General features: G+C 40.9%; 1 protein-coding gene across 1 annotated transcript in view; it reads right to left on the minus strand.

Annotated features, from left to right (window-relative positions):
- Positions 1-11,128, minus strand: part of T265_15644 (hypothetical protein) — a gene marked incomplete at both ends in the record, with an annotated part of 38,477 nt that extends 27,349 nt beyond the window's left edge. Inside the window, one exon of the mRNA XM_009178849.1 lies at positions 11,019-11,128. Coding sequence (XP_009177113.1) covers positions 11,019-11,128 — 110 coding nt within the window. The remainder of the gene's footprint in view (positions 1-11,018) is intronic.
- Between the last annotated feature and the right edge of the window lie 787 nt (positions 11,129-11,915).

An 11,915-nucleotide genomic window follows, 5' to 3' on the forward strand; every position in this document is an offset into this window, starting at 1 on the left:
CGGCCGATCTACTGAATAAAAGAGTTTCCACCAGACTGAACAATTTTTCCCGGCCGCAACACCTCGAACCTGGTTCACCAGCAATCGTTTGTACCCCTTTAATCTCAAGGATAGAGTGCCTGTCCGCGCCCAAAATATGTTAGTATACTCATTCTCTTGCTGCTGTGCAGCGAAATACATCGGACGCACGACTAGGCAACTCGGCCAAAGAATGAAGGAACACAATCCACCTTGGCTAGCTTCTGGAATTAGAAGGACGATAACCAGCTCTGTAGTACAACGTTTAACTGACACTGCACACAACATGATACCCAGCCAAAGCTTCCGCGTTGTTTAAAAGGCGCCGGCTAATCAACCCAGATCAGTACAGCAGCGCACAATCGCAGTGGCTGAAGCTATCGCCATACGACATCGCGACCCGATCCTTTGTCGGCAAAAGCGTTTTGTTCGTGTGTTGTATTTACCATGGTCCAACTAACCTCCCCTCACACATGCACATTGTGCTGAACACACAACTACAGCACTCCCGCACTGACTAGCTCAAGTTATCCTATTGGTGACCTGAACTAATTGTTCTTTGATAGGTAGCCAATGTCATCTCACACGATTTTCTGTCCACCTTTAGACTGTTTTAATTTGTCACGTTCAGTTTATGGCATTTGTAAAATTGTTACTTCGATTGGTCTTCTTGTACATTCTGGAATGATTAGCAGAATAATTAACAATGGATGATGAATATTCGATGTAAATTTGCGGTGGTTAGTGATGCATCGAATCTGTTGTTCGTCGACAATAGGATGTTGGAATCATCATTCGAAATGAAGGGTTGCAGTAAAAAAACTACAGTGCCTAAAATCTAACGAGAACCACAAGTTTTGAATTGAATGATCAAAACATTACTAGACATGTTTGGAACTAAACACAGTCTCTTACCTCCCCACAATTTACTAACATAGGAATGTGGCTGAACATCGAAACACATACAGAATGGAAGAGTGATGTAGCTCTTCACGGGGTTGCACCTAAGGAGTGCAGAGGGACCTTTCAAACCTTCCCAACAAACATTATACTTGTGATAATGTGCTTGCGGAACAGAAACCAAACTAACAAAGCTGGTGGGCCCGTTGCATTCAACTAAGGAGTACCGTATCCCGACATGCTAGTTAGCCAGTCGCACCGGAAGGAAAAAAGTGATACAACATTCTTCCGGGCTAAAGTTTTGTTTCAGAACATCAACGAAGAAGTGAACAGAGTAACTGAGTCTGTCCGTGTGTTCTAAAACGTTATCGTTCCTTACTAAATATTTCGCCTCCGAGAACAAAGGCAGAGTGAGACCAGTCGACTTTAATAGCAGTAACTACGAGAACCACCATAAACTTTATCACCGTTTATTAAAATTTCAATCATTTGGCCTTCAGTACTTTGGTTAGCTGTAGCTAATTTTCTCTTAGTTGTACCAAAATACACTCATTTGCATACCAGTTTGGCTTTCACGGAACACACATGAAATCCAGCTGAATCTTTCGTTTGTGATGCTTTTAAGCCATTGAATATGTTGCACCAGGCTGCCTCTCCAGATATCGCGATACATGTACGAACGCAATACATTACTCATAAGGTTGCTGAAACTTTGGTTTTTGTTACTATTTTTTCGACATCCTGATGCTGCGTACCATATAAGCTCACAAGGCATAGTGATGATTGCCAGACTCTTTTTCGTCTACAGTACTTCTGACTACCGATTGACAACCAAGACTGTGCAAGTTTAACTTGGGGATTTCTATAGCTGTAGCACAGTTATCAGGAATTTAACCACTTGAGAGGTATAAAATGGCAACAGTTCAACAGTGTTAGAAAAACAAGAAAATTAACGAAGCATAGGTCTCTTCGCCCCAAACGGACCATCGCAACTTACTAAGTCACCTAAATGACGTCACAAACAAAGTGCGGAGTCGATGTTACTACCTACCAACACCAGAGTAATGCTCAGTTCGCGAAAGCCTGACAAGAAGATTTGGACTGCATTTACCCCAAAAGACGTTTAACAAGTAAGTAGTCATAATGTGCTTACCGTCGTTTTTGTCAAAGAATTTCGACTTAAATACTGATATTAGTATACAAATGTACTCACGAAATCATAATGACCCAGCCAAATGCTGAATAAAACAGGTTCAGTACGCGTTTAGGATGAATTTTAACTCAACAGATACAAAAAATGGAAAGAAGGATCAGAACGTAATATTCTTCTGTGGGGTTGGAAAAAAGGAGAACAATAAAACCAGTGAGTCTGACAAAAGTAGGGTTAAAAATTTGGATGATTTTATGGAGCAGTGTTAAAATATACGAGTCTGAAAGATAAAACGAAAGTAGCGAAATACACTCATTTGCAAACAAATTTGGTTCTGCGAGAGACCCACCTGGAACCATCTCTCGTTTGTGATGTTTCCATGCAATTGAATGTGCTACACCAGGTTACGATATTCAAGACATCGCGATACAGGTACATTCGTATTGCACTACTCATGAGGTTGCTGGAAATTCTTCGACAGCCCACGACCGGTTTTGTCCTTCTTGGGGCTTGTCAGGTTGACACAGTCCCCGAGTTTCCGTCAACGACAGCTTTCTCCCAGTTGAACTTAATTTTAAATATCATTAAGCTAATTAATACTTTCGTAGTGGTGCCTTTGGTATCGTATAACTGTCCAATTTATGCCCCACAGGTGGGCAGAAACAGTCACGTGGTTTGAAACGTCATACGGCTGGACTCTTGGACAAATACGTTCAATATGCTGCATCAGAGAACCCACCAGGCTGATTCGTTTTAAACATGAAAACTCAAGGCTAAACGTCATCCAGTGAGAAGTCCTGAAAAATCGAACGTCATAGTTGCAAGAGGAGTTATCAGTACAAAAACGCACCTGCCGTGTTGAACCAAATGTCCAGTAATAATTCCATATCAGGTATCAAGCAAGAAGGAAGACCGGCTGAAATTCGAGGGCTACGTTTACTTGCTTAGTTTAAAATATTACAGAACTCCAGTCAGCGGTCTGGACCGACCTTTTCATATGCTTTGTAAATCAAACTTTTATATCCCGAACATCATCACAACCGAATATTAAGCAGCTTTGCTCTACACATGCAAGTGAAAAGCAATAAAAAAACTGGGATCGAATTCAGCTACACTGGTTTCACTCTCGTACGAACTTAGCATGGAACAGAGTGGTTTATTCATCCCACAGCTTTACTTATTTGTCTCCATCTATCGGTAATAGGAAAAAGCCTACCACGCTATATGAAAGTCACTTGCACCTAGCTCTCAGAGTACCTAGGTAGATGATTTGCAGCTGTGTATGGTGTAAAGCTCACCGAGTTCCTTGAGCCGTTTTCTGATTACTTGCAGCAGGTAGTCCGAAAACAAACGGACACAAGCCTCGCGTGATATGATACAACACGATTGTCCTACTTAGCTAAGACAACATGCCGCGCATCATCATCATCATCATTATCATCGACAGCATGACATCAATGTTCAACACCGATGCTTCACCGCCACGCATTTCTTCTAAAATGCTACACTAACTTGGGAACATTTCCTTTTTGAGTCTGATGGTGCAAGCCGTTCAAGTTACACTACTCGGGTTCACCTGGTCTTTGGATGTTGCGAAGTTTGGGTATATTTCACCACTGTCACAATTTTTCTGTCACTCACCAATTTAATTCCACTGACTTCAAAATATTCTCGGCGAGGAAAGTGCACCAAAGTGGGGACAGGCCACTGTCAGCCTCACAAATCATGGTTGAATATGATTCACGTAAAAGTGTTGCTCTGTGAGCATCTACTCAGAATGTTTTCGAGACAAATCAGTTCAGGCTGCGCAAGAATGGAGGCAGTGGTAACCCGAAGAATTCATTCAAGAGGCTTGTTCACATTACCTAATTTGAAAGCCAACCCTCAGATACGAGCATGATTCCGTCTTTTCTTTCATTATAACGAACGGGGCACCCAAAAAGACATGTCAGATACGCTTCAGTGGGCATTGCTTTATCTCACCCTCATAAAACCAGAAACAGAAATTATTAGAATAGATTTTAGTAGAACGTACTGGAATATACTTGGGATATTCTGTTCAATCCCATGAACCTACGAGCCCAAGAATAACCGTTGTCTTGGTACTATAAACAACATAGAAGCACTTCCAGCACAATACCCTAATGATCAGTTAGCTCAAAAATAATCATTCCAGTCTGATAATGCACAACGGTTCGTTACCGGTAAAAAGGCATTTTGTAAATGCGATATTTGTTGAATAAATAGACTGTCAACAGCATGAAACATGATAAGGACAGATAAATATTGAATTATTTCATGACAGGGCCGGTAAATTCAATCAAGAGGTGCAGCTGAAGCCACTGCTCACCTCATTGAATGCCGGGATTTCAGAATCTTACTACCAATTTAGCTGAAAATGTCTTCTTCATTTGTACAGTAAAGAACAAAACAATTCCAACCAACACTGTGACGAAGTACTGCTTAAATAATTCCTTTGGATTTTCCACTCTCTTTTTGCTTGCTAATATGTCGAATTTGTCATAAAAACAATTTTGGTTGTCGTTTCATTTTTAACGAAACAGATGATGCCATTGACGATGCTGAAATGTTTGGGCTGCCATCTATTATGCTGATGCACTTTCCGCTTACGTTTACAAATCAATCAAATAAAAAGATGTACACCTTGCATACAACCTGAGAGCATCACGGGTTTATATTTCCATCAGATCCAGGAGCTGAGGGCCTTAATGCTTTGTTCCCCCTCCCTTTCAAGCACATCAACTTAGTCAATGTGTCGTCGGATTTATTCCTTCACGATATTTCTTCTAAAATATCCGATAAACAAACAATGGATTAGCAGGAAAATTATGATTAGCTAGTTTTCCAACACGAGATTGCCTCTCCCAGCAAAAAGCACTTTTGGTTAGATGAAAACAGCTGCAGTCCGTTTTCCATTCGACCTGCGAAAACAATTCGAAGTAGTAGAAGGACCCACGCAATTATTCCTAGAAATGTCTACCGGAAGCTAAATCTTTTTTCTTTCGCATGGACCTCTCTTAGTCAACATAGGGAAATAGTAAAAAACGAGTTTCATAGATGAAACACCATTCGTAGGCCAAGTACGGGGACGTCGACTGGGTACACCCAGAGCTCAAAAAACACCGTCATTTCTCTTTACCGTTTGAACTAAGCTGTCGTTTTCGCTTCAGTTTGTCCCTATAAAAGAGTATAATCACCATCTCCCTGTCAAAAATTTCGCCATTGAAACTGGTCAAAACAATAGCTGATACCCTCGTCATCCTTAGCTTTCGTCGGATACACAGTCTAGTTCAACTTGGTTCAGGATGGCTTATGCGTACACGCATCCAAAGTTCTCCTTTTGGCATTGTATTTTTTCCGAATTTTCCGAGTTGTATGATTGCCATGCCACTGTGATCGAACACCAATCGATTGCATCACCACACACTCCCAATATTTGCCAGATTTACCGTGTTAGAGCATGTGAATGAGATCCAATGAAGCGAGAATTGCTTGGCAATAATAAAAGATGGGAAGTCGGCTCCTACTATACAAAGCGCCTCCACACGGGTTTAGAAGACCCAACTGATACCATTGGTTAGCGAAATTTTGTGAAGTTGAAACTACGCATACAACCTAAATACGGTGGATAATTTCTCCTAAGTTCATCATAACAATACCTCATTACCTGACCAAATGCGATAAGAATTCGACATTTTGGCTGCCGTCCTTGAAGGTGTCAGAATTACCTCAAAAGTACAAATGTGCATAATCTAGGTCACACAACATCGGTGTAATGTCAGTGAAATAATGAATCACCGTTTATACATATATATATATATATATATATATATAAGTTAATTTTGTAAAAGCGGTCTATTAAAATGTCAGTGAAATAATGAATCACCGTTTATACATATATATATATATATATATATAAGTTAATTTTGTAAAAGCGGTCTACTAAAAGATACAAAGTTTTTGATGTACTACAATTCCAGCCAAATTAGTAAGAAGTATTTATATAAAGGAAACTACTCACAAAGTTGCGGAAAACTCCTCGACAGCCCGCGACCGGTTTCACCCTTCTTGGGGCTCATCAGGTAGGCGCAGTCTCCGAATTTTCGCCAACCTTATGTTCTACTTGAATTACCTTCACTAATAAGTTATGACGCCTAATAAATTGCCGTTGAAAGCTTTAAAGTAATCATTTCAAGAAATCTGCTTCGTATACCCTCCACATTAATAAATGGTGCCAATCTCCCCAATGTTCACGCTCTATTCATATTTTGAACGCCAACCTGAACAAACACCCAGAAGCCTGTGCTGGGCACATTTGGTTGAAGAACATCACAACCGGGAGTGCCCTTCCGTCGGAAAAAGCTTGGAATCAGTCGAGAAGTCATCGTGTCATAGAAGTTTGAAAAATACTCGAAAATACCACGACGACAATTACTTTTGGCGGACTACACAAATTTCTAAATTACAATGAGGTTAACGGGGGCCTTAAGAAAACTTGTTTATGATAATCTTCAACTGCACGTGCCCAAGAAAACTGTTCCATATTTCGGTTGGCAAGGAAATAGAGATTTCGCGATATTTTCCCAACGTACGCTATTAATAAGATCGATGAAAACTCTTCATCAGCCCATTAACGAACAATGGATAAACGTGGTCTCCAAGTTTTCATGGACATTATGTTCCACTTGAACACGAATTGGTACTTCTTTTATCTGTTTTACTTTCCGCTGTGAACTAAATTGAGTTGCTCACTGAGTCAGGATGAGGCACAGAATAACTCATAAATTGTCTGCGATAAAAAAAGCATCAACCATATTTTTTCCACAACTGCGATACAAGTTTCATTAAAAAGAGGTCAGGTGTAACCAGGTAAATTAACTGGAATGGATGAAGCCAGTGTAGGCTTACTTCTTATACTTGACTTTTGACTTTAGTATTATTATTTATTTATTTCTGACCAGTACACATCCCTCAGCGATGTTCAGCATATGCTCCCCCGATTTCAGCTAGATCTAATGATGAGGCTGTTAGGGCAAGCAGAGTGGATTTACTCTCAAGTTGCACATAATCCAATCCCAAAATGTGAACTTTGGGCAAGGTGATGTAACACCACATGAATACCCTACAGGTGCAGACTTCAGTATAAACTCGACATCGCCACTATCTTGGCCGTATTGGTGGTCTTAATGGTCCTAACTTACGGAATCGCCTGCGCTTCTCACCGCACAGAGCGGTAGTGAATGAGAATGTGAAAAATAGTTCGATCTAAAGTAGTGCCCTTTTTCTGTCTCAACAAAAAATCTGCGATAATGATAAAAATGTCTCTATTTAAAACCAGCTGTATAGTTTTGCAACTTGGAGTAAGTGCATTAGTGTTGGAAAAACATTAACAAATGCTTTTAAAGTAACGTGTACATGTCCGTGTTTGGTCCGTGTACGTAGATTCTCGACCATGGTATAGTGGAACGTTCCATGTCTAGGCTGTTGAAAAATTCATAAGCGAGGTAATAAGTCCTGGCAACTTTCGACAACAACAATTCCGTCAGGTTTCATGGGTTAAGAGAGTGTGTCAAAGGTTCATTGACAAAACCATGTCTGAGGGCGAACATGCAAATTCATAGTCATCCATAATATCTAATTCAATTATTGTTACTGTCTTTGAAGACAGTACTGTACACTATGGAAAGGTTGATCAATCTTACTATTCCTTGAAATTGATTGGATTACGAATGACGCTGAAAACACAAACATGGATGATAACTGCCATTCCAGGGAACCGATTCAATATAGATAGTGGTTGTGGACAGGCGTCTACAATAGTGACGCATTAGGACGAGGTTCCAAGGTGTGCGTTTTTTTCTTCTGGTGAAAGTCCGTATGTGTTGCAGACATTCAATTTGGGATTTAAAAGTCACTATTTTTGTTGAAAGTGGAGGTCGTAGCAAACTGTTAGATGACAGTTTCGCATTATTTCTTGTAGGGCATCCTACCAATTCGCTTTTGTGAGAGTTGGATCCCATTGGTTGACCAAATTTGAAATTTGTGTTTAAAAAAGTGCATTTTTAATTTCAAACGGATGAAAACAAGCAGGCTTTATAACTTGTCAGTATCGTTTATCAAAAAGGAAACTGGTATATTTAATAGGATCCACTCGATAACTTCGGGCTAGAAAATATTCAGCTTTAATTTAAGACATTCTTTCCGCGAGAAGTTAGTAACTTCCGTGCCACTCGGAGCATCACGATCACTCACTATTTTCTATCCACGAGGGAATGTTCTGAGTTTCTTCAGTTCACAAGATTACTTTGGAATCTCTCTTTCAAAACAATTTTGAGATACTCGCCCAATCAAATTAAACTATTGGGTAGTCAGGCTAAGGTAGAAAATATGGGTCTCAATTAGTTCCAACCAATACTGTCAGTTCGAACATAGCCAGCTTTATTCTTATTATTACAAAAGAGTCTGGTACCCATCAATGAATGAAAGGGATACTCGCTACTCGATGTCTGACTGCATTGCGGCCCTTTAGGTACTACTATTCTCGATGCCCTTTGCGCCGAACCTGCCCTGACGTATCGAAATGAAATTTTGTCTACATGTTGCACACATTTCAACTCACAGAACTGCAATTTTTTCACCCCAAATTGGAGTAGTCTCTGAGTGAAAACAGCCACATAGTCATCCCAATACTGAGTCAGAATTTTCATCCAGCAGAAACGCGCACAGGAGCGCAAGACTCCATATTTGTTGCGCCATTCTTTTACCAGAGTACTTGATTTGAAGTATCTAAACACAGTACAGAAACCGCGTTTGATGTATCCGGTGCACCATGTTAAAGACTGCTAACATTGTGAAAATACCTGGTCTGTTCATAGACCATTTGATGACCAGGCGGCCAGAAAAACAACCCCGCTTCAAAAGGTGATCAGACAAAGTTAACCTAAAGTGATCGTGCGCAAGTCTTTGGAATCGATGATAAAAGGTAGAATTCATCCGGGAAAAGATATTCTGGGACAGACACACGGGACGATGTGAGTAAAACGATAGTCAGCGCATGACGGTTTGTGAGCACGACAATAGGTAGGCTGACGATGGACAAAAAGAGTTCAATTATGTAGCGTGGTTACAGTGGTTAAACAAAGGTTCAGGTGGTGATAGGAACAGTGAAAAAGAATTCCCAATGAGGACATCACCGCAAACGAGTACAGCCTGCACAGTTACAAAAGACTGAATTTGATGCAACTTTTGTGAGAGTTTACTCTGTAGTAGATCCAAGGTGAACGTATCAGTTCGGAACATCAAGTCACTCAATAGGTAAAATATAACAACTGTCACAGGTTGGTGAAAAGCTAATGAAATCCGTGTGTAACAGGTATATATATAATATAAATATAGAAGAAGCAGAAGCAAAATGTCGGCAGTCCAAAGTCTTTTTCTTCTTGGTGTAATACTAAAATTCATCGAGCAATGGGTTCTCCAAACTCCAGTTCATCAAACCTTCCTTTCACCGGCCCTTAACTCACCGAAAACTTTAGGTCATTATACTGTCGATTCGACGGATCATCAGTTTACCTTCGTCGGTCTGTAAAATGGCCGTGTCTTCAACCCAATATTTATGAACTTCCAGCTTTTATCTGCTTCAAAGCCTGGTGAGTACTGAGTACATATATGTATTCCCTATTTCCAAGTGGCAGATTTCGCAAATTTCGCAGCTGAAGCGTATTAAATCAACCCCACCAGAGCAAGTCTGAAACTGTTGCTAAAAATCTTTATACCATTCGTGGCATATTCTTATAATTATTGAGACTTTACACCAAAATCCTACCGCCGGGCAAAATACATGTCACAGAATGTTAAGCATTATTCTCCTCTCCCCAACTGCGAGACGCAAAACGTGCAAGGTATGTACTAAAGGAATCAAGAACAAGTTAAAATGAGAGATAAGTAGCAACAAAATAAACCCTGTTCACGCAAAGTCGCATGTTCTTGGGAATATGGATCACAACAGGTTTCTTTCTTGGACGTACTTGTCAGTGTGAGTGAAACTAAGTCATCATAACACTCGACCTTTCAAAAATTCACCCAGTATCTAGATTCTTGTAACTTCGCACCAATGACACATAAGCGTTGGTTATTTGAAACCTTACACTACGAGGAAAGACGTATCAGCAGCCCGGAAAAGTTAAAAGGAACAATCACTTATAAAAAATCATCTAAAGCCATCAGTGTCTTTCTCGAACGCTTTATTGGAATTCACTGCGCTGTCATCACAAAGATACTGGACCCTGTCGCAGTGTGACAGTTTGTGTACCTCCACAACCGGTCGAAATGTACTCGGTAGTTTATATGTGACACTCATAGAACCTCTCACAATGGGTGAGAGGTCAATGGGTGAAGTCTGACTGAGACAGCATCCTAGTCTTCCACAGTGAGGTATGGACAACGTGTGGCAACATGTTCCTCAGACATACAGGCTGCTCCGTCGTTCCTAGGCTAACCATTATGGCCTCATGGTCTGGCTTTTGGGCCAAGTGTTTCGGTCAAGGATCCTAATCACCCCCCTATCTAGGCTAGGGCGCTCTGACAGTATCCTGGCCCACGTGCAACAGTGAATCACACAACTACAAGTAATCTCACGGCTCATCCGCCGTCACATGACGTCATCATGCGCCTCCTGAGATAACAAACCGATCCGGAATATCTCGCTAAAACTTCCTGTTTTGTACTACCGTCTAGCGCGTTACCGGCAGAGGCTCTTTTCCAATGTCCCGACTGTGACCATCAGAGAATACTCAACCTTCAAATACTTTAACCTTCAAGTGATAGGAGATTCCCTCAGACAAAAACAATGTTTTGCGTAATCAAAAGTTTGCGCTTATAGAAGATGACTCATCTTTTTCTGTGAAAAGTAGGGAAAATGCAAACCCACCACCAATAATCCATTGTCCCAATTGCTTGTGGAATATCCAAGCAAATGTGTCCGAGCAGCAACCACGCCTTAAGAACTCGAATGAAGAGGAGTGCTGGAAATAAATTCATCTTTAGGCAGACCGCCGTAATTAGTAGTTGTTCGCTGTTCTCTATATGCAGGGAGTTTTCCTTCCGATTGCAACAAAGAGATTACCCACTGTAGGTGAGATTACATCCACAATGTAGTACTGTTATTTAAACAGAAAATCATGTCCAGTGTTTGATGAACGAAACTACAGGGCAATATGTGTGCATCGCCTGCAAAATTACAAAACGTTGTGTTATGTCAAGACTTATTGCCGACATACTGCCTACCGCCCACATCAAAAACAACCAACGGGTGCTTGAAAAACAGTCCAATATTGCACAGACACACCCGGAATATTCTGTGTGCGAGTAGCTACGTTGCGCCAAGTGACTGGCGTAGACATTCCTTTTGGTGATGGAAGGGGAGAGTTAATCCCCACAGGCGCCAAACTGGTTGGATGATAGACATACAGGGCGTATCCTATAAATGTTTGAAAGTTTTCCTTCGTAATCCAAGAAGGATCTGGACTGCTGGTGAGGCTTAGTTAACTGTTTGTATGTCCGTCAGCCAGTAAAGCCTGGGGAATTCCCATGCACAAACATGTACGGACGATAACCCAGTCGCGCGTGCTCGCAGCTGTGGCAAACTAGTACGCGCTTCTGTAGACATTTTCCTAGAACTTTTAGGAATTGCACAGATATTATTAGTTATTTTATCGTGGTTGACAGGATTATTGTGCCTATAAACCCCTTTAGCCCAAGCTCACAAGCTTTTGAATACAGGCAGGTGCTGAAAAGGTAAAAACAATCGGTCCTGTAACAAAACAAA

The sequence above is a fragment of the Opisthorchis viverrini genome (genome assembly GCF_000715545.1).
Source record: "Opisthorchis viverrini unplaced genomic scaffold opera_v5_683, whole genome shotgun sequence".
NCBI classification, from domain to species: Eukaryota; Metazoa; Platyhelminthes; class Trematoda; order Opisthorchiida; family Opisthorchiidae; genus Opisthorchis; species Opisthorchis viverrini.